This window comes from Physcomitrium patens, chromosome 10 (assembly GCF_059467195.1).
Source record: "Physcomitrium patens ecotype Gransden chromosome 10, ASM5946719v1, whole genome shotgun sequence".
Classification (NCBI taxonomy): domain Eukaryota; kingdom Viridiplantae; phylum Streptophyta; class Bryopsida; order Funariales; family Funariaceae; genus Physcomitrium; species Physcomitrium patens.
Genome location: NC_143419.1, coordinates 14,847,723 through 14,875,346, shown reverse-complemented (window position 1 = coordinate 14,875,346; position 27,624 = coordinate 14,847,723). Strand labels below are relative to the sequence as shown.

Sequence of the window (27,624 nt, the reverse complement as noted above, 5' to 3'; positions counted from 1 at the left end):
ATTTTATGAATTTATAAGTTAATATTTCATGAATTTTTGTTTTGTTATTTTGCATTTTTATTTAAAAAAAAAAAAAAAAAAAAAAAAAAAAAAAAAAAAAACACTGTTGAAGAAACTTTGAAGTAGAATATATTAAAATTGAGTAACTTTAGCATACAAAAGATTTGTAGAGTAATTTTAAAAAACATACATTGATTCAAGCACAAAGTCATGGTTTAATTAAATGCATTCTAGCATAGAATTTTGGACAAAGTTTATTTCAACTGCTTGCTACTTCAAAGTTGAATATTTCATTTGATTTTAAATTGTAATAGTGTCTCATTACACATATTTTTGAAATTATTTGATCTTAAGCCCACTTAATTTGGTGGAGAAATAATAAAATTCTTCTATCAACATTGAAATGTCAATTTTTCCAATAGTATTTTGTCAATGTTTGTCAATATGACAAACAAATAATAATTCAAAGCAAAATAAAAAATGATGAGGATTCAAAACTAGGCCTTCTTTGTCTTTGAATTTGTTGTATTTTTTGTATTGTTGTAATCCATAATCTAGAACCACCACCACAAAAATTTCGCGCCCATATAACAACCTTGTCTCATTGCTCTGTCTTAGAGATTTTATGTCATGGCACATCTAAAACTATATAAATTATGTATATAGCTATTTCAGAATGCAGTATTGGGCACTGATTTTATTGCCAAGTCAAAAAAAAAATTATATCTAAAAAATAATAATAAAGATACTTGAATCAATTAAATTTGTAATAGTGGGCTAACATTAATTTTGGTTAGAATACAAATCAACAAAAATAATAGATTTGTTTAATCAATCATGAAAATTATTATAAAAATAAAAATAAAAATAAAAACTTAAATTCTCAAAGGAGTACTATATAAATAAAGAACTGACGTAGTTTTTTACTTACATCCGAAGCATGTTGCATAGTCCTTTTATTTTAAAAAGCTCTACATTCAATAAGAATAATAATAATAATAATAATAATAAATTTTTAAAAAAATTAATAGAAGAATGAATTTTAATTTTTCTGACACTAATAATTAGATAGAAATTATTGATGAAATACAATCTTAAATAGAGATTTAATTAATATGTCAATATATTGTATATAGTTGTATCATTTTACACAGTTTGAGTTACATAACATAATCACAATTGCTGCTCCTATTTCATGTTGGCATTTAATGCCTTTGGTTTTGATGTAGAATTTGATGCAAATTTTCACATTTACATCCTTCAATTCTTAAATATTTACCTAAATATTCAAAAAAAAAACTAATGTTATAGTACATGCATAAATTACATTACTAGTTAATAAAGACCTCTCACTTAAAACAAACTTAAAACCAACTAATCAATATGTATAGAAAGGTCATTTAAATCTTATAATCTTTAATATTTGCATAAAATATTATGGAAAAAATTACAAAAAATTGCATAGGATTGAAGTTTGTTGAATTGAAACTAGCTTTATTATTGAAAACAACCAATATTTTAAAATCAAATTTGTATTTTTTAAATTAAAATATATTATTTTTAATTTTTAATTATATATATATATATATGTGTGTGTGTGTGTGTGTGTGTGTATGTGTTATATCACTATTACTACTATTGTGGTTTTTGGTGAAATTAGAAATCAATACGCTTGTATCATGCTTGGCTACATTTTTTATGTTGATTTTTTTTCATATAAATTAATTATGCATCAAAAATTATGATATCACATGTAATACAAAGCAAGGGCCCTAATGCTAGAATGTGTGTGTATATGTATTATTTATATATATATATATATATATATATATATACACAATATAAATAATATATACATTGCATCACATAATTTTGACATTAGAAATGTTCTTCAAAATGATATTTTACAAATGTATGTTAATAATTATCTAAATCTATTTACTAATATATAACAAACAATGATTTTGTCCAAAATAATTGAGTGAAGACATCAACCTGTATCAATCTCCTAATCAGTAAAGCAATATAAAATGATTCCAGCATAAATTGATATATAGCACTATGCCCATAATAATCAACATCTAACAAGTTTCAATGTAACAGTGTTTAAGTTTATGTTAGATATCAAATACTGATGAGGTAAAACTAGATTCTTACTTCATATTGAATTTAATATTAAGAAATATGTCTCATGTGTATTTATATAGTTTCGCAACCCATAAAGAATTGCAACAAAAGCCTGATATAGGGAAAATAAAAACATTGAGAATACAATAGACCTAAAATTTGAAACTTAATGTATTATTTTAGGGCTTAACAATATTCAATCAAGGTTATTTCAATATTTAATCTTCTTTCTTTAAAAAATCAAGAATAAAAGGTACAAATGTACAATTCTAGGAAAAATAAAATTGTGCTCTTCACTTCACACCATTGTCTTTTAAGATTTTAATTTTTTCTACATATCTTGGCATTTTATTCAAGGTTGACATTGGGTATTCATTTTTTTGTAACATACAATTTGTGTGATTGATTTTTTTTCACATTAATTTTATTTTAAGTACATGTGTTCTTACCTAGAAAAGCATTCCTACGAATGGAATCAATAACAACAGTAACCATAACAAGAAGAATCTGGTAAAACCGTCTTTATAATTGAAATTTTTCATCTTAAAAACTGTATCATTTTCATTTCAATGTGAGTTTTTTTAAGCTTACAATGATTACTAACTCGCTTTAATTTATTTATGATACGTAATAGAAAAAACGAAACCCCATAAATTCACGAATAAATCAACAACTCAATTTTATGATTTTTACTTAGTGAAATATCCAGTAAAAACACATGAACACATACATTATTATTCTGATTACTTTTGTGAATCACATACATCCACTGATAAAAGATCTTGCATGATAATCAGATGTGTGTTAGAAATACAAAAAAGAAGAATTATCAGTTGATCCTCATATTATGTTTTATATCATAATTGTTTCATCAATATTTTTTCCCGTTTTGATTTTGTGTTAGAAATACTGTGAACACATTAAAAATCCAGTTGAATTTGTTTCAGTCAATCTTAGCATTACTTCTTTCTTCTTTTTCTCTCTGTTTTTTTGCTAAATTCTGATTCGAGCATGTATGTTTTATCAAAACTTTAATCCTTTCATAAAATTCAGCGTTGAATCCATGCTTTCTTTTATCATGTCAGCTTTTACTAAATTTTCTATAAAACTAATTTTATCTTCTACATCATCTAATCCATTTACATCTTCTTGAATTGGATGACTAAACATATCAGAATTAGAATCAAAGTTAAATGGATTAGGAATTGGTTTTGATGAACTATCAAAACTTTTGGTATCCCTACATTTATATTTTTTATTAAAAAAAGATTTAGATGGAAGATCTTGTGAAATGCCATCGTTCGATTTGGAATCGAATTCCCGATCTTCATTGTCACTGTTTTGGGATACCATCTCTTGATTTCTACTTTCCAATATAAAAATGATTTCTTCTTCAATTTGGTTCAATTCATTTTCACGGTCTTCAATTTCGTTGATGCATAGATTTTTTATTTTACTTTTTTCTTCACCACTTACTTTTAAATTGTTTAATTCTTCTCGAATGTTGCGAATCTCATGTGCCACAATTGATATTTCTTTGGCTCTTTCTTCGAGAACTTTGCCAATCATTATAGCTTTTGCAGATTTACCAATAGAACAATCTTTTGAATGATGTTCAAATGACGCAATAGATCTTTTAAACTCTTGAAGCCGTTCAAGTCTATTTTTTCTTCTTACAGCTTGGTCCGCTTGTCTTTGATAACTATCTTTATTGCAAACTTTGTTCTGATTACTTGATGAACTTGCATAAGAAGTAGTTTCCATTATAAAGTATCATATAATTACATAATCAATACTACATATGATAATAATTTCAAAAATAATTTGAGGATATTATGTACATGGAGTCATGCGTTCTGTGTTAATTCTTATCAAACTAAATTAATGATTTTATTTTATTTTATTTTATTTTTTTGGTATTCTTTGCTGCAACTCTACTTGGCAAGCAATCTGAAATTATACGAGTGAGAATATCAAAACAAAAATAAAAATAATAAAGAAAACTTAAAGTCTGTAAGGAGACATTTATGTATGCAACAAGGAATTCTTTAAAAACCAATTTGTGATACTACATCTATATATTATTATTTTTTTAAATACCAAACTAGAAAGTCATCATGCAGTTTTTGACATTATTCCTAATCAAAAGTAAGTAAGCATGTACTTACATATTATTGATTTTGAAGACTACAAATTTAATAAAGAAACACTTGTATTTTTTATCCTTAGTTTTCAAAATTATCACAAACAAGTAATTTCACCTTCAAATTGAATTTATTTGTGTTATTATTTATTAATTTTGAAATAATTTCATTTCTTATAAAAAAATTCGTAACAACAAAATCCTTGTGTATGTTTAAATCATTGTAAGTAGTTTTGTTTAAAACAAAGAGGAGGGGGGTAGTGAATTGTGGTGTAAGTTTACAATGGTCTATAGTATTAAAAAATAAATACATAATTCATTTTTTAATTTATTTTTATAATATATAATATTGTGATTTACACACATCAATATATGTAAATGGCAGTTGCACACAAAGAAAGACTCTTCCATTCAGATTCTGTCCATCATTAATACAAGTGAAAATATCATCCATCTCCAGTCTGTCCACCCCGACCATGTAAACCCCTGGGTTTACATAAACAGAGAGGGGAGTCAGTGTAAACCCAGGGGAAGCACCACAACTTAGGGTTTCTCTTGTGATTCGGGCTCCTCTCCGTCGTCGTCGTCGTCGTGGGCGTCGAGGAGGCTCAATCGTTGCCGGGCGTGATCGAAGCCGGCATTAGCAAAATCATGTTGATCCCGAAGAAGAATCGAGTGGAGGTGTACAAGTACCTCTTCAAGGAGGGCGTCCTTTACGCAAAGAAGGACTTCAATGCGCCCAAGCACCCGGAGATCGATGTGCCCAACCTTCAAGTTATCAAACTCATGCAGAGCTTTAATTCTAAGGAGTACGTCAAAGAGAATTTCGCATGGCGTCACTACTACTGGTGAGTTGAGAATTCTGCTTTCGCAGTGCCGGGGGTTGGGCGTGTCAACAATGTGGATCGGAAAAAAAAGAAAGAATGGGTTGGGGCTTGATACATGTAGCTTTAAGAGCCGTGGAACGTTGTTTGATATTCCGTAGTTTTGCGCATTGTAACTCAAACCCTAGTTCTTACGTTTGTGCTGTCGTTACTATCTGATTGTGAAAGATTTAGGGTTTAATGACATGTCAGTGGAAGGAGCGCATGCTCTGTAATTATCGAACTGAACGACTAGTATGTGCGATCTAGTCTTCATCGCCTCCCCTTAATTTCGATATAAGGTATACATGATGACACGATTGAACCAACGGATTTTGTAGAAGCGTTGCATGGATGTTATTGAGCTTTAGTTTTTGAGGTACTCTTGATGCGCAGGTGTAACAAGATAGGTTTACAATGGCTTAGTAAACAAACAGGAGTGCTTTCTTAGTGTACTTTGACAATCATGCACTCATGCCATCATCAAGAGATTGTCGCATTTTACAATTCAGCTGATGTGTGTACTACTGGATTGAATCGTTCTTACTGAATTAGGTGGGAGTAACCCAAATTTTCCCTTTGGTTTAGGGTTCACTGACTACAAGATATACATTGAAGAACTTCGATTATAATCGCTGCTTGGATCTACAATGCATTAACCTCATTTTACATTGATTTTAAATATTTCTTTCGTACTATTGCAGGTACTTGACCAATGATGGCATCGAGTACCTCAGGACTTATCTTAACCTTCCTTCCGAGATTGTTCCCGCTACTTTGAAGAAGTCTGCACGTCCCTCAAGTAAGCCAATGGGAGGAGACAGACCTCCCCGCGGTCCTCCGAGAGAGGGTGACAGGCCACGATTTGGTGGTGATAGGGAAGATTATAGAAGTAGCGGTGGCCGTGGGGGTGGTTTCGGCGGAGAGAAAACTGGAGCTCCTGGAGAGTACCGACCTGAGTTCCGGGGTGGACGAGGCGGCTTCGGTCGTGGAGGTGGAGGATTTGCAGGCGGTGCTCCAGGTGCCCTGACTGAGTAGTATATTGCACTCTCGTAATCCCCTTGCATTTTCCATCTGGGGTCTTTGAAGAGAAAGCACCTGATGAATTTTGGATCATTTTGGTGCTGCTTCTCTTTAGCGGCATTGAAAAGCTAAGTATCTCAGATTTGTTAATTCTGATGATAAACATAGATGAGTAAGCACTTAACTGTGTTTTACGAACTTGATTGCTGATTACCTGAGTTACTATGTCCTTTGCTTCTTATGAAAAAGCAGAAGGGCATTTCGTTTCTTTCTCATTTGTTCGATGATTATATCCACTTGCAGCAATGTACAAAGTCTTAATGACTGTTTTCAAGGCATACCTGCTGTTGGTACTATTTGCTAGATATTTCATAGAGTGAATTTCTAGCCTACAGTCTGGCTACCTACACCCCTAGTCGGTGTATCTTTAATTAATTCAACAGTTTTGTAGATGATAAGTTGCGAATATGTGCTTTTCAACCTTGCCATATAAATGGATGGCAAAAGGATTGGATACGTTTGTAGTCTTGGGGTTTGGTGACTTTTTGGACAAAATTTAGTCCAGTCCGCAAGACAAATAAGTTATTGATGCGGTACGTCCAATGAATAGAGTACAGTACGTGCGAATTGTGCTTCGACGACGATCTTGTCATTTTGTCTACATTGTCCGCTCTTGCGTATTCGAAGTTTGTGGTTGTACCAACGGCTGGAAAACCAAGAAAGATGGGCCCATCACGCTTTTTACGACATCGTGAAAAGCATGACTACTAGACTTGCTTCCATTAGTGAGTCCAGAACTGCACTTCTGGGAAATAACTAACAAATAGATTAACACTTAGTAAACGTAAATTTAGCTTTTTGGAGTGATGGCTCCAGACATTCTGGCACCAAGCACCACTTGAAGTAGTTGAAGTGGTAAAGTATCGGCCCGGTAATTCTAAGTACGAAGTGATGTGTAGTATGCTGCTCTCTATTGTGAGAACATCGTGATTATGTAATCATAGTAAAGGCCCAAAAATAAGAAGCACTTGGATGTTCAGGCTTTGGAGGTTCATAGAAAAAATTGTTGCTTGGAACGTCGTAATAACGCAGAAAACTTCACATTCGTGTTTGTAGGTGGCTGAAAACAGAACGGCTTCTACGCATGGCATGTCAGTCAAGTTTGCCCGTTATGATGCGTGGTTTAACCGCGTAGTGACAAAACCTCGACATGTAGATGTACAATGTTCGGTTTACGTGCAGTAAATGAGACCTTGATACCCTGAGCAGCGGATTTGGAATATTGATATATGATGTAGAAGCTATCAATTTCTTACCAAAGATATCATATTTGGATCACTCTGTGAAAAGCTTACATGAGTTCTCACCTCAAACATATCCTTGACATTTGTGATTTTGACAAATGGCGGCTAACAAGGTGAATTGAGAAGTGGTAGTGATGCTATTGTCATCTTTATTGCATTCAGACTGGAATTCGTCAAGAGGAAACATAAGCTGGGTGTTCAATTATCTCAACAGGATATTGACCAACGGAACCTGTAGCAAATACCATAACTCCAAATATTGCTATTTCCATCAATAATTTCGATGTTCCATCACTGTCTGATGTGACTGCCTTCACAATCCACTTCACAGCTAGAAGGATGATCGTGGGTCTCTCTAAGTGCTTCTGTCTTGATAAAGAGCACAAGCGTATCAGAACAAAGGCCAATTTCTCTTTCAATGTGGTCTGAAGAAAGGCGGCGGTGGTGGGGATGGCAGGGCATCTGCCTCCATGAACTGGGCCATACTGATTCCTAACGCACTTGGGAGTGTGCACACTCAAGGCGTCACTACGCAAGTGAATGGTAGTATCTATGGAATAAAATGGGGTCCAGCCCGAAACGTCAAGGCCCCTCGGTTGCAAATTGCCAGAAGCCCCATGTTAAGTCGTCCTCATTTCAACGATAGATTAGCTCCTATGATCAATTCTGTCTCCAACACAGATGTGCCTATTTTGTAACTCGTGGTGCAGACACCTAAACAAGCTCATTAATTACAGGAATAGGTTCATTAGACCTCATGCTCCACGCCTTGCAATTAGAAGTATTACAAGTACCCTAAAGAGGCCAATGAAGGGAATGGTCTTGAACAGACCTAAAGCAGTATGTATTTGACTAGTAATCGAAGCTGCAAAATAGGTCTACCATTTGTGATTTATTGTGAAGTTGAAAAGATCTGGTCTTAATGACTGGACAGGCCGTGCAGGTCTCCATTCACCAGGAGGTACAGGAAAAATGTGAGGGTTCAACAATAAAAGAGACACATATTCAAGACTATGATCCGAATCAACTGTTTGAGGACTAACTGATACCTCAGTAGTGAAAAGAATCAAGCTTGGCTATTCTATGGTTGGCTCTACTATGGGAGGAAACTCTATCCTGGTCCTGACCAAAAGAAGGGAAAAACAAGAAAACTACACATACATGACCCATATTAAGGTTAAACCCGATCTGGCCAGCCACGCACCCTCAATCGCTGTACACTAAAATTTTCGATGAAGGTACAAAAGTTGAGAATGTTGAGGACGTTGAGACAGTAATGTTACAAAAGTCGCATAATGCCATCAGGGGATATTTTCACCACCCTATTTCTGTTACTGATCTTCAATCCATAACACAGTTCTCACCTGCAGGATCTGGGCCAAAAATCTCTGGGCAACCATCCCATCTCCCTTTATCTCGTGCTTCCCAATAGCCTCCTATATATTCATAGGTATCCTTGCCCTTGCCTTTGCGAAACCAACGTGGTTGCCAGCCTTTCTCTTGAAGGGCCCGTGCCTGGTTCACCCAGCCTTTCAAATCAGTCTCCGAATAAAGTTACAAAAATCATCAAATCGAAGAGAGTTCACATTTACGCTGGCACAAAAGTGTTAGTTTACGCAAGTAGAGAACTCTGACATAAGCAAGAGCAAGATGGTAGTAAGACTCACTCGTCGCTGCTTTTGTTCAAGTCGCAGTTTTTCTGAATTGGCAGCATCATATTCACCATTCTCCAGATGTCTTTGATCAGGTCTCAACCTTGAATCTGTAGGTGGCAACTTTTCCTACAAAATAAATTAAATTTATAAGTAGATGAATGTTGACTCGTCTACCGATTCATATTTCTTATTAACTGAAAGGAAAAAAGAAAAAAAGAAAAAAAACAGCCATATATAAGTCAAATCTCTAGTATAAGCATTTAAGTCTAAGAAAATTGCAGATACTCACTCTCAGTCCAGGGGTCATCTCATTTGAAGTCATGGAAAATGTTGTCAATCCATATCGAGTCAGCTTCTCTGGTGGAGGAGCGGCCCGCCATAACAAAACAGCTTCAGACATGGGATCATAATGCTTTGGTTTCTCAGAAATGTCTCCCATTATGTAGTACATAGACTCGTCCCACTTGCCGAACAGCGTTGCAATCTTAATCCCACTTTTATCATGCACAAACCCTTGAACCTGCCAACACCAAATTCGCTAGGACAGGTTGATAGAGTAGACCTTGATTGGATCAAACCAAACACAACAGATATGTCTGAAACTATGAATTAACTAGGGAAGAAAGACGTATAAACGGAGGATTCGATGTCGTTAATTCTTCGTGAACGGATTGTACCATCCTTGCTGTAAGTAATTTGATTGAAATTCAATACCTACTTTTGAAACTGGCCGCATTCATTCAAAAAACAATCGCCGCTCTAAAATTCAGAAATAACTAGTCTAATTGTTAACTAGTACTGCGTGTGAAAGAGGCGGTGGAAGGTGCGGAGGATTGAATTAAGATGTAAAGAACCTGATGAGGGTTGCGATCAATTATTGACTGCTCCTTGAACTTCAATTTTATGGAAAGATGACGGTTGCCCTGGATGCGCATGGTACCGTAATGATCAACATAAAGCTTTCCTAGGATAAGGTTGTATATTGATGTCGTGACCTGTACATGAGGAAAAGGTAAGGGACATGAGCATAGTTACAGGAATCCTTTTGGCCACGGACATACATGAGTAAAATCACATTTCCGGATTGTAAATGCAGATAAAGCATTGAAAACAAGTGTCGGTAGTAGGCACAAGAATCGTGGGTCATCCACATTTGAACTTTTACGTATTCAGGACTGATAAAGTTAAGATTCATGTCAAAATTGAGAAACAAGAGCGTACCTTGGTCCATTGAAATACTTCACCGTCATCAAATTTCAACGTGAGAATACCGACAGGATCCAGTTGGATTGAACGACCCCAAAACTTGCTTTTCAAATTGCTGTCACCCCAGAATTTCCAGCCTCTGCCCTCGCAATGACATGCCACAATCATTGGATGATGACTCACCTGCAAAGCAACGTAGGGAGATAGAAGATGCAAGATGATTAACTTTTACTTAATCTAAAGCTCGAAAGATATGACAAAGAGGTTGCAAATTAATATCTCCAGAATGCAGAACACGGCCATCAACTCGGTAATGATATTTTCAGCAGGCACATAAAAATATGAAAAAAGTACCATACAATAGAGGATGGCAATCATGACACACCTTTTCAGAGCAGAACCTTAGACCTTTGTCAGGGTAATCAGCTTCGTAAGTTTCTCCAAGCAGGGGATTGAAAGGTTTACAAGTGCGACCCTCTGTTGAAGAATACCCTGACACTGCAAAAGCTCCAATGGATAGAAGCCTCATAAGGCTATTCCCCTGCATATAGATAGACGTCCAGTTATTTCAAAGAAACCTGGGGAAACAGAACAAATCAACTGAAGGATGAGTTCTTAATTTTGATTACAGTAACACGGCAAACCACTTCACTGTGTATTCAGGATGGGATAATGAGAAAAGTGAAACTCACCCTCCTTCCGTATTCAGCTGCCCTGTCTAAGAGGTAAGAATACTCCACATCTTCAAAAGCCCGCTGTAAAGATGAGATAGGTTCATTGAAGTAAACTGGCAAGCAGACCTTTGTCAGATCCTTGCCAATATTGTCCTTGATCATAGACCACAAACTCACATTCTTCTCTTTCTCCTTTGGATTAGGTAGAGACTTTCGTCGAGGAACTTTCGGATAATCAAATCCTACTATGTCCATGCTAACCTCACCGTCTGATGGAGATTCTAGGTGATGTTTAGGAGGATTAGCAGAACTCCTAAGTGTCTCCTTTGCTTCAAAGAAGACATCTTCCTCATCGTCAGAATCTACTTCAACACCACCCTTGTGGTCGTCATTGTCCTCATCTGACTCAGAATCGCTTCCACCTGTTCAAAATGCAATAACATGCATTTGCAATTGGTTACAATATGCTATCTCAAACCAAACCCAGCCTCAAACCAAGGTGGAAAAAATCTTAGTTGGATTTGTTGCTTGAGTTTACAGATCAGTGTTTACAGTTAATGGTGACATCCCAGAGGTGTCACACTGATAATAAAACTAGACTGCTGATTCTTTTTTAAAAGGGGAAGGGGGTCGGAGTGAGGGCTTGTTGTGGTGGAAATAATAAATGGGGCTTCATAGAAGCTTAATTTAAATCATCTAAACTACTAGCATAGTACGTTAATTAATATGGACATAAGATGGTAGATTGTAACACCTCACGACTACTGCAAAATGTATTGTCTCCACATTTTTCGGAAAAGGTAAATATAAGGCACTGAGTGAAGGACAGACCCAAGATAGACCAAAAACATCACCAAAGGCAGATGATAGAATATACCATAATACTTCTTCAATTCACGAATCTCAGCTCCGCCATGACTTCGCATTTCATCCACTACAGTTGTCTCCAATTCCACTTTCTCAGCCTGCAAGAGAGAGACCGAAACTATCAACAGAGCTGAATTCCATAAATAAACTCTGCAACATCTCTCTGGCTCTCTCGCTAGTTGAGAAGAAGACTGTCACCTCTGACAGATATCAACTCCATATCCACGAACACGGTGCTGCGAAAAATTTAACAAATACCCCAACTTCAAACTAAATATCACGACAGCGTACCTCAAGCATCCGCAGTCTTTCGAGCAAAGTCAGGCGACGCTGTTGAATAACTCTCAACTGCTCCTTCACATCGGCAAATTCTCCGAGCATGATATCCTCACACTCCTTCACTTGCTCCTCACTTAACCCAAAATCCAGAAGCTTTAGCCTCAATTTATCAGTAGATATGGTAATTTCTTCAGAAGGAGTAACTACACCAACAAGCAATGAACCCCGAGGGAACAGTTCCTTGGCCGCTTGCAAGATCCCGACCCAATCAGATCTGTCAGCATTTGTCTCTGCTCGAAGATACAGAGTCTTCGTTCCCGTGTAGATGTAAAACTTCTTGTCGTCTGACTGGCTGTAACGAATAGAGGACACCTGCGTACGATTAGAAAAGCAATTCTGAGCATGTGAACTAGATCAATTTCCGAGAAAAGAAGAATGATTCCTAGAATTGTCCATAAAACATAAAACTGCGAAGTCACTAACACAAACAGAGTGGTAGAACAAATTATGTGATTTGGTTTTTCACGAGCAACAAAAATGATGCAGCGATATCAGTCCTCAATACCACAACTAATCGGAAAGAGTCTCCGATTACTATAAATTAAGGACCGAAGACGAAACCCTAATGATGGTCGAAGCCGAGGCAAGTGCTTCACAAGGAAATATAGCCAACTATCCGAAAACAAGCAAGCTTTGCCTTGAGTCTAGTTCTACGCAGGCCTTCCTTCCAAAAGGAAACTCAACGAATTAAATAGATAAAATCGACTTTGAGCACAAGTCTAGAGGTGTAGTAAACATTGCGAAACACCGTGAGCTACACAGATTGAAACAAATAACAATCCAATTGTTGCATCCACTGAGCAGCCAAAGATGAACGTAGAGAACTCAAGCAACTCCAATTACTTCTTGAAGTCAAATATGGCATCCAACTACGGCAGACACATTGTGAAACTTGGGTAGAAACAAGACATGTTGATGGATTGATCAACAGTCATGCTCGTCCATAGAAAGCTGCTCATAACACTTGCTATGTATTATGCATGAGACCATTTCCTCTTGTGGACTACAGATTTAAAAATTCTGCTGGTATTCAAACTAGACACCCTCTTAGCGGTCAGAAATTTGTATTAAAAAGCCATGAAAAAAATGACTGCATAACAAAAAAGCTAAAAAAAAGTCAAAACATCCCTTTAGCAGTTTATATTTGCAAAAGGATCGAATCGCATTGCAGGGTTTTAACAAATGTTCGTTCTAACGTGTTTCTGTGAATAGGACAGAACTTATGACCAATGCTCTCTCTCTCGCTGCGTACCTTGAGATGGATCTTTCCGGACGCTTCGAATTGATTCTGATCTACGCTGTGAATATGCAAATGGGGATGCGTGTGCGGATTTTTCTGCTTCTTCAAAAATCTCTGAGCTTCTTCTCCAATAATACGGGAATTTCTAAACCGACTGTCGTTCACAGTAACCTTATCATGACCATGAACCTTGTAGTATGAAAACACGCCTTCCTTAAGTGCAAACAAACGAGGCCGCCATCCCTTCCCATAATTCACCCACTTATACAAAATCCCAACCACATTGTCGGTGAGCGCGCCCCCTTGAGGCGAGCTGCACACCTTGGTATCCATCACCTGAAAAAGCTCTCCAGAGAAATTGGTGGCCGTTTTCATACCTCCCTCCGGAATGACAGTGAAATTTTTTCCTGCCTCTGCAGATGGAAGGTCCGGCTCAGCCCGATTACTGTGCACGCTGTCGCTGCCACCCACTCTCCCATCGAGCTGCGGGGCACCAGCAACGATGATTCCGTTGTTATTTGCACTAGAAAAGGGTCCCGATTGTGCCATTGTTTGGCTTGAATTCGGAAGACTATGTTCAATACGATTACTAATACTATTGCTCTTCGGGTTCGGCAGGTTCCTGGAGCCTAAGGACGTCGCATTCTGGCGGTCTTTCGAGGATCGTTGCGGAGCACTGGGCTCAGACGGCGATAACAACATCTTGCTGTTATCACTGCCCCCTTTAGCTCCCTCTTTCTCCAAGGGAACAGGCGCGATACAACACAAGGAATGCATTCAAGCTTGTCTGGTGGCATGCATCCCCTGCTCTCCGCCTCGACTTCCCTTACGCCGAGACTCCACGTAACTCAAACCCCTCCAATCAAACTATCTCCCGTCTTCATCCACCGGGACCCACCGTTCCAAGGTCACAACCAATGCCAGCCCAGCACATTCCTCATAGCATCGTATTCCTCGATGGTATTCTGTACTCGCCCCTTCTTCCTGCTGCCAACCAAACACTCCACTACACGAATACACCAAAACAGATCTACTCAATTAACCACCACCAACGCCACCTCCATCATCGCCTACTTCGCGATCAAAGCAAAAAAAACTCTTGGAAAATTCACGGACAAGTCAAATTCTGCTCCACTCTGCGCACGCATTCCAAGGCTCGTTTCCGAGAAGCAGAATGCAGGAGTTGCCTCGACGAAGGCCTGACAAGCACGCGGAGCAACACAGAGCTGCCTTGCAATCGAGACACCCCCCGCAAAGGCGCAACACAACAACACAGGTGGAGGGGGCCCTGACTCTCGCTGCCGCCCTCCCCCTCCTCGCGCTCTTCCTTGCGCCGCAACTTCCCTTTCTCTTTCTCTGTCTCTACAACAACTTTTGGCAATGGAAGATTCTGGAATTCATATTTATTATTACATTGTCTGCTATTGTTATAAAGATATACTTCAAAAACCAACAGTGTTGATTTATATCAGTATACATTTCAAAGAATCTAAATTATTGCTGGAAAAACGTATCACATGTAGTGTTTGGTGAATTTAAGTCATGTGATGTATTAGTTTTGGTTGCTGGTGTTTTTATACAATGCTCTCTTTAAAAACTTTATATTTTCAATTAGACAAATTTTGACATTATTATTATGTTTGGTTTTTTTTAATAATATATATATATATATATATATATATTCTTAAGTTGTGATAGAAAAAAAATTTGATAAATAATCAAAGTCCAATCAGAGCATTAAATAATAACTCTAGCATAAAAGCTTATTTTGAAGTTTGTCATAAGTAAGGTACTTCTATGAGACATTTAAAAAAAAAAAAATTAATAAAAAAAAAATTAGAAATTTAAGGATTTTCAAAAAAATAATTCCAATTTATTTATCAACTTATTTATTTATAAAAATTAAAATTATAAAGATATTTTAATTCATATATTCTTTTGTAGTTTTAGAATTTCTACTTCTAATACAAAATTAAAATTATAAAGATATTTTAATTTTGTATTACAAAATAATATAAGAATTAAAAGAATTATTATCTAAATAACATCAAATAGATAAATTCTTTGTATTATATTAGAATGTGATCAATAATAAAACCCTTCATCATCATACAATTCTTAAAATCCATTGGTCTTCTTTTTCTAAAAGACATATTAATATTTAAGTAATATAGCAATAAATAAAATTAAATAAAATTTTATAAAAATAAAAAATAAAAAAGATATTTATAAAATTAATTTAAAAAATAGTACGATAGTCCCATTGTCAGGTTTTAGATAAATACAAAAGGTTTTATTTGAATTTGGATACTTTCAAATATATATATATATATATATATATATTTATTGATAAATTTTAGAGACCATTAGGTAGATAGGGCCATCTTATTGCATTGACACTCCTTATGCTATTGTCATAGACATATATATTTGCTCCAATAATTACTTATATGATTAAGTAGAAGTAGGTAAAAGTAGATTAATTTCATAATATCTTTTAGAGTAGCTTTGTAGAAGCTTCATAGACGCAATTTTGATTTTATTTTTGGTTGATTGATAGGTTAAAAACTTGGTCAACAAGTTAACCACATGTCATACGTATTGATAGCTTATAGAACAAGCTAACTATGTGGCACACTTGTAGAAAACTTACTTTATAAGTTAAGATATGTCTTCTAAAGTCTACATGTATTAGATGTCCTGTAGAACATTGCAACATAGCTCCCACTTAGGAAGTATATATGGAGGCAAGAGTGAAGTCTTCTTCACTCTTGTCAATGCCTTTCTAGTCTTTAGTCTTGTTTCAAGACTTTCTAATCTTCTTATCTTTGGCAATAGCCATTCTAGTTTAATACTATATCATTTTTGAGTAATTTTTTAGTTTTTTTGAGTGATATAATAGTGTATTGATCTTTTCGTTCTTTGAGGTTTATGTCCTTCACAAATATGCATCTCCACATTATTACAATAAATTTCTTATTTATATTTTAAAATTTTTTTAGAATAAATTTATACTATAAGATTTGTATACAAAAGCTTATGGAATTTTTTATATATTTTTATTTAAATTTAAATTAATCTTATGATTTTTTTTATAATTCTTTTATTTTTTATAAATATTATTAAATCCATTTAAAGAATAATTTGTTTTAAATTAATTCTAAAATATTTCATTGAAAATAAGAATTATGTAATATATATGCAAAGATGTGTGGCATAGAGTGTTCATTTAGCAACTCATTTAATTTTTTTAATAAATCTATAAAGATAATTACAAATAAGTAGAAATTTATTAAGTATTTGTATAAAATTTAATTTTTTTTACATATATTAGAAATAAATCACTATTATCAAAATATTAAAAATATAAAATATATTTGTAACAAAAAAGTTCTTTTTTAATTAGTTCTTGGCAAAAAATGAATTTAATTTATATATATATATATATATATATATAAAGGAATCATAAAAAAAATCAATTTTTTGTTAAAGCAATCCACTATATCTTAACTATCATTGTACTCTAGCAGCCCTTATTTCTATTCTTAATAGTTGTCTATTTCCAACTATTGCTAAAGATAGGGGTGAGAGGGTAGGAATGGGAGCAAGGGTTGGGAACGTCAAGAACAGGGGCAATAATTGGAAACAAGGGAATAGTTAGGCATGAAGATGGGATTGAAAGGATAAAATGATGGTTTAAACATGTGAGTTGATTTAGTAAAAATTTGAGTTGCTTTATTATTTCCCTATACACATACACACATAATTATATAATTATTATCATTATTATTATTACTTACAAAAATACCTAAAAACTATTTACTTAAATTTAATTTATGAATGTTACAATTAAACAAATTAATCACACAGTTGCAATGTAAAATCACACATGCATACTTCTTTTCAAAATTGATTGATCTCTAATATAATTTTTTTTCAAAAAACTTTGCAAAATAAAGCAATATCACAAGTATAAATATAAGAACATAAATAAAAAAGAATAAATAATGTTGGTGAATTGTATGTGGATGTATGATATTTCTTTTAAGCTATTTGAATTTTTGAACTTTGTAAAGTGCTTGCTGCCTACAAGATTTTTTTACATATATAGTGTTTTAATAAAAATGGAATCTTATTTAAATAAATAAAATTAGAACATATGTAACCTTTATCAATGTATTTTGTAAAAAAAAAGGTAAACTTTTAAACTTTCAAAGATTTACATGGTTTAGTGTACCCAATGTAATTTTTTGAATCCTGTTGTATATATATATATATATATATATTTATTTATTTATTTATGTATTTTATTTTTTTTACTTATGCTTGTTGTGTGAAATATATAAATATGTTTTCCATTCATTTTGTGTTCCTTTGTCCATCAGCTTTTCTTTCATGACAAGAACACCAAATGAAAGATGTCGATAAAATTAGATGAATTAAATTCACGCCACTTGTTACAAAAGGACGTCCTCACTTTTTGGTGGCAGATAGAGAAGCATCAAAAACAATAAAAAAAACATGGCCCACAGATATCTGACGTGTCACTGAGATGGCTACGGGTGACACGTAGCCCTAAATTCAGACCCAAGAGGCTTTACACTCATCATACGTCCCAAGGCTACAAGTGTAAAGTACATGAATATTAATATTAGTACATTAATATTAACATTAAAGTACACTAAGATTTTTATTCTGCTTCACTCAAGCCTTGTTTTTGTTAGTTGATTTCAGCAAGCTTAGATTGAACGATGGCTCGAGTCACGATGCCAATTCTCTCTTTGTGGTCTCGTTGTTGCACACTGGCATCAGACTTGGTCTACAATCGTGACTTCAAAGTGGACTTAAACGATCCAGTCAGGAACAGGCGACAGTGAAGGAGTCACACAAAGAGAAAGAGAAAGAGGAAAGAATAAAAAAAAGAAAAAAAAGAAAACACTGCATGATTGATAAGCTTGGATCATGCTTGCGGTGATGAGGTTTCTCTCCCTTCTAGAGCAATCATCAATAAAAAGAAGGAAAAAAGAAAAAAAAATGACTCACAGGTGACAGCAATTTCTGCCAACATCAAGTTGAAGTCACGAAGTAATGCCCTTTAAAGATAAGCAACCATGAGGGTTTAATGTGCATTTCTAAATAACATAAAGTGACGGGAATGATCTAGCGAATGCCTTTCGTGGCCGACTGGTTCTGATTACAAACTCTCATGTGCGAGAGCTCATTATTTTGAGATTCTCACAGGAATTTTTGATCTCTACTTCATGCGACACTGTCGGGTTCTACTGTATATACATGCTTCTGGAATGAGTCATTTGCATGTCAGGCAGCTGATCGATTGATTGGAACAGCGTGTTTTAGTTCTTGCATAGTCCAGAGTAAGAGAGGAGCGTTTCCCTGAAAGCCCTGCTGACGTCCTAATAGTCTACTTCAACAACAGATTCATCAACTGTTGTTGTGTACTTGACATTCAAGTTCAACCTGCCAACATCATCAAAACGTCAGTCAAGTCATGACTTTAGTGAATGAATTCAACAGCTCACTCGCACACGGAGAAATGCACCTGTGTTAGCTGCCTTCATGTGTATGGTGCAGAAACCGAATGCTTCGGATTAGGTTCTTTAAACCTGCATCAGTAGTTGATTGAATACAATGCAGAATCAGGGATTTGCAATGCTGAGGGGAAATTGGAATCCCAACGAAGCAGAGAAATTTTCTAGTCGATTTCAAGACGTTTCTAGAGTGCCAAGTACAACCTTGGTACTTCGGGGAGTATCTATTCAGGTGTGGTGAACTGTGCACATGGAGAATTGGGAGAATGTTGCGGAGATTATTGCATCCGAGCACACATTGGACATTTCTTCAGTGTCGGTTTAACCTTGGTACTGCCGATTTACTCTCGAAGTTCGAAATATGTTTATGAACACGTGGGAAGTTCTTACTTAAACAAGTCGACCATCCTTTGAGGAATGTGCAGCAATTGGCTCTAAATTGGGAGTATCACTAGTCTCCTTTGTAGGATTGCGCAGATTTCGGGGACAAATACACAAGTAAGCATCTTCATGAGGTCCAACTCGTATAAAAAATTCAACTAATTAACCATTATGTTTCGCCGGATATAATCGCGCAGGTGGGTGTGATCGTAATGGTCGGATGATAGCTTGTAGTGTAATACATGATGGAGGACTTGGTGGGCTGATGCTAAGTTTAAAGATGGACTGACTGCTAAATTTATTGAAGCATGTTTTTGCTTTTCAGCAGTTTAGATGGAGCAGTCTTTGGCTTTGATGAAGCACTCTGTGGCACAGCACTTCGTGTATCGACGTTTGGAGCAGAGGTGAAGGGTGGGGGAAAGAATCTTGAATACAGGAGCTCTCAAAATGCAGGTTGCTAGGTTATCACTTTCGCAATGGATCCTCAGCACACATGTGTATGGATTGGACTGCAAGGCATCCATCTCTTTTCCTTTAGAATATTTCTTGAGCTTGTTCACGGTCATTGGAATGTTATTTCATGACTGAAGTCTACTTCAAGAGCTGACAAGTCTTCGGAAGAGCTATATCGCCAAAACTTAGGAGTGATTCTTCGTTTGAAATCGCCCTTGGAATGCATTGGGTTGTTTCGATGAACTTTTTTCAGGTTGGAGTGAAGGCAGCACAATTTCCCAAGGTCAATTAGCAGGCGGTGTAGTTTTCCAGTTTTCAAGTGTACTAGAATCCACTACCACGGTGACATTAACCTCCACGTCGATGAGAGGTTTAACGTAAATATACTCTGAAGATTTCCACACCAGAATGTGATAAGCATCACAAAGAATTCCTAATTCTACTTCGAGAGGGAATACATTTTCGAGCGTCCGTTATAAAATCTACACCTAATCTGTGTGTAACTGAAACACCATATTAGAGGGTTTAAATGAAAGAGATGCTTCGGATTATATTACATAATTACAGCATTGTTCACCAGGTTTGTTTACCTTCATTGATCTGCAGAATCGTTTAATTTATTGTCCTAAACACATTGAAGTTAGGTAAATACATACAATTAAGAAAGCGAATAATAAGACAATTAAACGAAATTCAATTAATTTTATCGTAAACCAAGAGCCAATGATAAAAGAAACTGACCTCGAAAACAGAATCTGACCTCCACAAAAATCTAAGCACAACTCCTAAAAAGTTGATGTTAAATTTCAAACCAAACATAGATGCTGAGAAGTTTAAGTCGCTACCTGGAAGTTTCCAAAGATGTGAAGCACCTTCCAAAAGAAGCTTGCGAAGAATGACAGACATTGAAGACGGAGGAGGGAGTTGAGAATGAGAAGAAGTTAGGGTTTAGGGTTGAGGTCCGCCGGATTCGTGCTGACACCGAGATACATCGACACTTTACGAATATTTCTGTCGGTGCAGGATTTTTCTCAAGTGGGTTTGTAGTAGATGATGTAGATTGGCGGCATCTGCTCCCATGGAGTTCCTGCACGCCCTGCGGCGTCTGCCCAGCCCACCTCTGTCGTCTTCCACTTGAAACGGAAGTTTTAATCAGACATACACGACAGTTCGCGTTTTCTTTTGAAGAGCACGATGCGCCCTTGTATTCTAGTTCTGGACGCGCATTATCTCCCCTCTGCCCTCACTCGTTCATTCATGGCTGTTGCCATTTCTTGGCGCTCTCGCACCTCACCCCGCGTGCCTGTGCCTTCGTTGCAGCATGCCGTTGCTCCAACCAGTGTGTCCCCGTCCAGGCTCGACTTCCGGCTCTTCGCATGTGGGAAGCTCTCGGGGGGGATTTGCAGAGGGACGGCTCAAGCGCAGTCTGTTCCTGCCCCTGTCTCTTTCCGGCTTATGAGTGCTGTTCCATGCCGTGCTGCGAGATTTCCTACTCCTCGCCACTGTTTGAGTGCCTCTTATGCTTGTAGAGCTGCAGACCGGGATGGAGTTGCTGTGGAACAGAGTACTGAAGTCGAGGGGCATTCTTCTACGTCGCCGAGTAATGGAGACTTACTGAGGTCCCCGGCGCTGGAAAGGAATGATTTTGCTCGTGAGAATGTAGGGGGTATACACGTGATCATTGGTCCCATGTTCGCTGGGAAAACCACAGCCCTTTTGCAGCGTATTCGAGAAGAAGCTGATGCTGGCAGGTATTTGTCAGTATGTTTTTTAAAAATCAGTGCAGAAATAATTCCCATTACTTCCCTCAGTAAATACTGGCATTTGGCCAACGTTGTTTCATTTGGACCATGTGGAATGCCTTTGTTTCTCCTTCCCAGTATCCGTGGTATTGTTGCAAATTGTCGAATTGCGCATACGATCGAGCACAGAGCCGCTACTGGGATTGTAACCTGCTACATCAGTAGAACCGAATCGTTTTGTTACAGACTATTTTGATTCCCAAGTTGCTTAATCCTGCGGGCTGCGTCTTGTTTCGTATGTTCACCTCCGTATCTCCGTTTTTTTCGTCAAAGCATCTGCCTCCAGACAATGTTGGTTTTTGATAAGGTTGTGAACACCTGTTGCAGGAGGGTGAGTTTAGTGAAATCTGATAAAGACAACAGATATGCCGTTTCAGCAGTTGTCTCTCACGATGGGGTTCAAATGCCGTGCGTGGCCGTTCCGACTCTCGCAAGTTTTAGGGAACATGTTGGAGAAGAGGCATATAAACAGGTTGGTCAAGTTACACTACAGTTTTAATGAAGTCTCTGTCATATCTCTATGTTACACTCATCTTGATTGTTGATTGCAGATTCGCCTTGCATTGAGTTCTGAGTGTTCGTTTCCTGCCCACTTGTCACCTGCAGATGGAGGTTATTGGAATCGACGAGTCACAGTTTTTCGACGACCTCCTGGAGTTTTGTCAAGGTGCTGCTGACCTCGACAACAAAACAGTAATTGTCGCTGGCCTTGATGGTGACTTTCTGAGGTATGCTTTTTTGAAACTCTTCAGCAACTTAGTTCAAGGCAGTTACACTTGACGTCTGTCTCATGGCGGTAGCTAATAGGTTCTTCGCATTTTACAATGTGGAAAATTACCAATAGTTCATGGCTACGCTAATACTGGCACAGTACATACTCATGGCAATGCATAACACAGCCTCGATACTTACCGCAGACGCAGGTTTGGATCTGCGCTGGATCTTATACCATTGGCAGACTCGGTGACAAAGCTTCATGCACGGTGTGAGCTTTGCAATCAACCAGCTCCGTTTACCTTCCGCAAGACTGTCGACACCGAGACTGAGGTTATAGGTGGGGCAGATGTCTATATGCCAGTATGTCGACATCATTTCGTTAGTGGGCAAATTGCTGTCGAAACTGCTCGCAGTGTGCTGCAGGTCCATCAAGAATCTAGGCGATCGGCATTGAGTGTAGCCAAGGAGGTTACTGCGTAGCAGACCACCAACTCCGGTATATTATAATGCATCCAGGTTTTCCTTCTTCTGAAGGGGGTTCGGTGCAGAATTAGGATGGAGCATGTGACAACTCGAAGCTAGCAATTTTATCGTATTCTGCTCGGTTCTGGAGGGATCGGAAGGAAGCTGAATGGGCGGGCTTACAGAAAGGTTGTTGAAGTTACCTTGGGCAGAGACTTGAGTTAGTGTTCTGCTGTTGAGAGCAGTTCGCATTTATCTTCTCAACGGAGAGAATAGGGTGATTGGAACACACTACCAATTGTAGCTATTCGGCAGTGTCTAAGAGTTCCTCCAGAAGTTCAGCTACGAAGACCTCAAAGGATGTGAGTATGGACATCTTGCGGAGTTGGACTTGCATCCTCAGAATTTATGGCCACCACAAGAAGGGTTTGAAACGAAGATAGGTTCGTAATGAGAGGGGCTCTTAAAGTCGAGTTCACTTGCAGATCACGAGTACATTTGTATCTTTTATTTTAACAACCATTGAATAGAGGTTGTATACCAAGACTGAGTTGATGGTAATCGAGGAGAAGGGATACTAGAACAAGGTGTTTTTGGTTACAACGAAAAACTAGTGTTAATGTTCATCGTATTTCTATTGATAATCTGGAGTAATCCTGGGTACACTAGTCTGGAAATATCTCTTGTGGTGTAGTTTGAAGTTAAAACAATGAATCTGCTCTAATATGAGTAGTTGGTGTCAAAACTAAATACTTGGCTGGAAGATTTGAAAATACACTTGGTTGATAAAAAATTCAGTGAAATCAAGTGTCTGATATCCTCGTGATATCCTTTTGTTAAAAAAATTGGTGAAACGAAGTTTTAGTAATATCTCAGTTAAATTGAGTACATGTGACTCTTGCGAAACAGAAAACTAGGTGAAGATCGAATGAAGCTACAAAGCTTGCTACCTTGGCCCGTATTCTGCCTAAGCTCCAGCTTCCACCATCCTCTCTCGGACATTCGGACATTGCAGTGTTTGATCATTGTGTGTTATCTATCTATGGAGGTTCTAGCATTTACTAAGGACCATCCAGAAGCAGATGTCACCCAATAATACTGTGCAACAATCTACTTCTGATTTTATTTAAATATTTACATCAGATTTAATAGATTAGTTGTAATGTAATGACAGGTCTATTTTTATTTTTTTTATTGTTTCCTTTTTATATTAGTATAATTCATATTAGTAGATTCAAACAATGAGAGAATTAGTTAATGAATAAAAATATAACCACAAGTATTGTAGTGAGTTTCTTTATTTATATTAAACTATATTTGAGCTTCTCACTGAGTTGGTTATATTATTTTATGTCATAAATTTTTTTTTATGAAGAATGCTCGTAATATCAATGATACAATGTATAATACTAAAAAAAGAAGAGATTTTGAAGTGATGGATGAGAATTATAGAATCATTTTAGAATTAAAATCTGAAATAAATATTTCATAATCTTAAATGTTATAAATGATCTTATTAAGATTGAAGTAAGAAACTATGAAGTATAAAAGGAGATAAAATGGAAGCTTGTTAAATCTTAAAAAGATTATTTTAGAGAAGGATTGGCTCTTTGTTTAAGGAATTTTGGACATTCTTTGCTAAGTTATAAAAAGTCTTGCAAAATTGCCTTACAAGTTTTGTCCAACCAAAGTAGAAATTGTCTCGTAGCAATTTTTTGCAATGTCTTTCAATAATAATTCCATTAATGAGATCCATGTATAAATTTGAATAATTTTCTTTTTATAAAATTTCAATAGATTTCTAATATAATAGAAATAATATCAATATATATATATATATATATATATATATAATAGACAAATTTAAAAAAAATGATGGTTTTTTCTTGAGCATATTATACAATAAAGATATAAAATTGCTTAATAAACATCTCTTGTGCTATACACCCTTGCATAAATAGTCTACTAAAAATAATTAATTTTTTAAAAAATATGATTCTTAAATTATAAATCTTTTTATAATTATTACTTTAATACCAAAATTTTATATACCATTATTCATTTGTATTCTATGGCTCTATATTATCTCAACCTTCAATTCTTTTAGTTTTGATGGATTTATTCAAGTTGGGTTTATGGATGTACTTTTATTTTGAAGTACTTTCTTGATTTGAACCTTCGATGCAAAAGAATTCACAATTCTGTTATGATTTGAATTTATTTTTAAAATATTTATGACTATATTTTAAAAAAGTGATCAAGAAACAGTAGCAAAGATCAAGTTCTTATCTTTACAACAAGGATCATAGTTAGCCACCATATATGCTGAATTCCAAAACCTTACTTGTGATATAGACTGGAATGATAAAGCTCTTATCAATTAATTTTGATATTGATTCAAGGACAATGTCAAAGATTTGTTATTGACAATCCCAAAACCAAGTTCTTTGGAATAATTTATTGCTCAAACCATTGTATGTAATAATCGACTATTTGAAAGGCATCAAAAACAAAGATTTGATTGGAAAGGAATAAATCAAGTAATGATGGCAGCTACTAATATTTCAAAAACTTATTTATCAAAGCATGAACCAATGCAAATTGATATGGTATATTTTAAACCTCTCATTAAGGATGAAAAGACTTAATGTTGTTAAGAGGGTTTGGGCTTATATTGTAGAGAAGCTAAGCACACTACTCAACATCATCCAAAGAAGCAATGTAATTACAAAATGAAGAGTACAGTTGCTAGAGAAGATAATGTATAGGAAAATAAGTTTTTGCAACTATAATAAGGACCATGCGGTTGGAATCATGTGCAATACCTAATAAAGATCCTTCATTTTATTTAAAATAGATGTGTGTTTAGGACCTATAAATGACAATATCTTTGCGTTATTAGATTTAGGAGCCTCAACTTATTTTGTAGACAAAGACTTTGTTAAAAAACAAGAAATATTCTTAGTCAAGAAAACTAAACCTATACATATAGAAGTCATAGATGGTCATTTATTTTCTTTTAGAGATATTATCTATAAGACTATTCTTTTAGATGTAGCAATTAAAGATCATAATAACAAAGTAATATTTAATGTCATAAGATCTCCTTCTAAATAAGTTATTTTAAGATTATTGTCATTAAAAAAATATAATCTTCAAATTGATTGGATTTCTCGTAATCTTAATTTTTCTTGTAGTTTATTTCAAAATTTCTTTAGTTAAGTAAAAATACATAAATCTAATACATCCAAATTCTTATTGGTAAGTGCAAGAGCTTTCATGTATGTGATAAAGAAAATGGTCATCTTTTGCTATATATGCCACACCTATTTTTGATTGTAGAAAGATATCAAGTACTATTTCCAGCTTGCATCAAGATTTCTAAAAGGTTTTTAGAAATAAAAATAAAAATATTCTTTCACAGCATTGATCCTATGATTATTCAATTGATCTTCAAGAAGGAATTCAACCACCATTTGGACCAATCTATAGCTTATCACAAAATAAGTTGGTTCTACTAAATAAGTATATTGATGAGAATATGGCTAAGAACTTCATACATCATTCAAAATCTCTAGCAGAAGCTCTTATCTTATTTGTGAAAAAAAAAGGTAGATCTCTGTGGATGTGCATAAACTATTGAAGACTTAAAGAATAGGTATCCTTTATCTTTGATTTCAAAACTTTTTGGCCAACTCAATCAAATAAAGATCTATACAAAAATAGATCTACAAAAAGTATATAATCTAGTTTATATCAAAGAAGGAGATGAATGGAGGACTACTTTTCAAACTAGATATAGACATTTTGAATATAATGTCATGCCTTTTACAGTCACAAATACACCAATCACTTGTGAATAATATTTTTTGTGAGTTTCTTGATGATTTTGTTGTATGTTATTTAAATGACATTCTTATTTATTCTAAAAATATAGAAGAATATGAACTTTATGTTTGTCATATATTACAAAAATTTAAAAATACAAGATAATATGCAAAGATAGAAAGGATATATATTTCACACTACTTAAATTGACTTCTTTAGATACATCATTTCTAAAAAAAGCCTTATAATGGATTCTAAAAAAGTCCAAACTATCCTAGCTTAAAAGATTTAAAGAACAATAAGAGATGTGCAATATCTTTTGGACTTTGTCAATTATTATAAACTCTTCATTAAGAACTTTTTTCAAGTTGATACTCTACTTACATATTTGATTTGTAAACAAAACCTTGAATAGAATAAAGGAACAAAAGTATTGTTTGATGCTTTGAAGAAAGAATTTATTTTTGTACCAATTTTATAATGCATTGATTTTTTGAAGGCAATTTTTGTAAAAACAAATGCATCAGACTTTATCTTAACTACGGTATAGTCACAAATGAGAGCACATGATAAATTCTACCTGATAGCTTTTCATTCTAAGAAATTTTCAACAGTAGATGTCAACTACAAAAACCATAATAAAGAACTTCTTGCAATTTTGGATTCTTTTAAAGAATGGTGTTACTATTTAGAAGGCACTTTTAGTCTAATCATTAGTCTATATGGATCATAAGAATCTTAAGTACTTCATGTTATCACACATATTGAATCTTTGCAAAGCTTTTTGAGATATGTCATTATCAAGATTTCATTTTAAGATTATATATTGATCTAAAATATAATAAGGTTTGTCAAATATACTTTCTAAATATTCTTATGTGGCACCAAAAGAAAAAAATGTAGCTTTTGATCAACAAAAAACAGTTGTTTTAAAGTCCAAAATTTTTTATCTTCAAGCAATAAAATCAATATTAAATATTAATTCAACCTT

The 27,624-nt window shown here is 35.2% G+C and overlaps 3 protein-coding genes and 1 long non-coding RNA gene across 13 annotated transcripts; 2 read left to right on the top strand and 2 right to left on the bottom strand.

Moving 5' to 3' along the window:
- Positions 1 to 271: 271 nt before the first annotated feature.
- Positions 272 to 4,652, bottom strand: LOC112287692 (uncharacterized). Of its 10 annotated transcripts, none has more exons than XR_016505231.1 (4): positions 2,577 to 4,652; positions 1,996 to 2,239; positions 932 to 1,279; positions 272 to 726 (listed from the first exon to the last, which is right to left on the bottom strand). It is a non-coding gene; the product is annotated as an uncharacterized LOC112287692 (long non-coding RNA). The 10 variants fall into 10 exon arrangements; XR_016505232.1 differs by having other exon boundaries at positions 2,158 to 2,239; XR_012218357.2 differs by having other exon boundaries at positions 1,996 to 4,077; positions 4,296 to 4,652.
- Positions 4,653 to 4,808: 156 nt separating this feature from the next.
- On the top strand, positions 4,809 to 6,494 carry LOC112287691 (small ribosomal subunit protein eS10z). Its single transcript, XM_024530976.3, has 2 exons — positions 4,809 to 5,118; positions 5,838 to 6,494. The coding sequence occupies exons 1-2, from the start codon at positions 4,922 to 4,924 to the stop codon at positions 6,169 to 6,171; spliced, it is 531 nt and encodes a 176-aa protein (XP_024386744.1). The 5' UTR covers positions 4,809 to 4,921; the 3' UTR covers positions 6,172 to 6,494.
- Positions 6,495 to 8,321: 1,827 nt separating this feature from the next.
- On the bottom strand, positions 8,322 to 14,741 carry LOC112287690 (oxysterol-binding protein-related protein 1A). Its single transcript, XM_024530972.3, has 10 exons — positions 13,454 to 14,741; positions 12,154 to 12,513; positions 11,873 to 11,960; positions 11,014 to 11,417; positions 10,707 to 10,862; positions 10,337 to 10,504; positions 9,970 to 10,110; positions 9,405 to 9,635; positions 9,128 to 9,241; positions 8,322 to 8,975 (listed from the first exon to the last, which is right to left on the bottom strand). Exons 1-10 carry the CDS (start codon positions 14,216 to 14,218, stop codon positions 8,802 to 8,804), a joined length of 2,601 nt encoding a protein of 866 aa, XP_024386740.1. The 5' UTR covers positions 14,219 to 14,741; the 3' UTR covers positions 8,322 to 8,801.
- A 4,028-nt stretch (positions 14,742 to 18,769) lies between these two features.
- Positions 18,770 to 23,482, top strand: LOC112288100 (thymidine kinase a). Its single transcript, XM_024531956.3, has 4 exons — positions 18,770 to 21,575; positions 21,954 to 22,098; positions 22,233 to 22,354; positions 22,544 to 23,482. Exons 1-4 carry the CDS (start codon positions 21,019 to 21,021, stop codon positions 22,821 to 22,823), a joined length of 1,104 nt encoding a protein of 367 aa, XP_024387724.1. The 5' UTR covers positions 18,770 to 21,018; the 3' UTR covers positions 22,824 to 23,482.
- Positions 23,483 to 27,624: the final 4,142 nt, after the last annotated feature.

Bases quoted from the DNA above. Each gene is read 5' to 3' on its own strand.
- LOC112287691 (XM_024530976.3), top strand. From the start codon at position 4,922: ATGTTGATCCCGAAGAAGAATCGAGTGGAGGTGTACAAGTACCTCTTC. The intron at 5,119-5,837 runs GTGAGTTGAGAA...GTACTATTGCAG, and splicing joins GCATGGCGTCACTACTACTG to GTACTTGACCAATGATGGCA.
- LOC112288100 (XM_024531956.3), top strand. From the start codon at position 21,019: ATGCGCCCTTGTATTCTAGTTCTGGACGCGCATTATCTCCCCTCTGCC. The intron at 21,576-21,953 runs GTATTTGTCAGT...CACCTGTTGCAG, and splicing joins GAAGAAGCTGATGCTGGCAG to GAGGGTGAGTTTAGTGAAAT. The intron at 22,099-22,232 runs GTTGGTCAAGTT...TGTCACCTGCAG, and splicing joins GAGAAGAGGCATATAAACAG to ATGGAGGTTATTGGAATCGA.
- LOC112287690 (XM_024530972.3), bottom strand. From the start codon at position 14,218: ATGCATTCCTTGTGTTGTATCGCGCCTGTTCCCTTGGAGAAAGAGGGA. The intron at 11,418-11,872 runs GTATATTCTATC...CATTTTGAACAG, and splicing joins TGAATTGAAGAAGTATTATG to GTGGAAGCGATTCTGAGTCA. The intron at 10,505-10,706 runs GTGTGTCATGAT...GTTGCTTTGCAG, and splicing joins TAAGGTTCTGCTCTGAAAAG to GTGAGTCATCATCCAATGAT.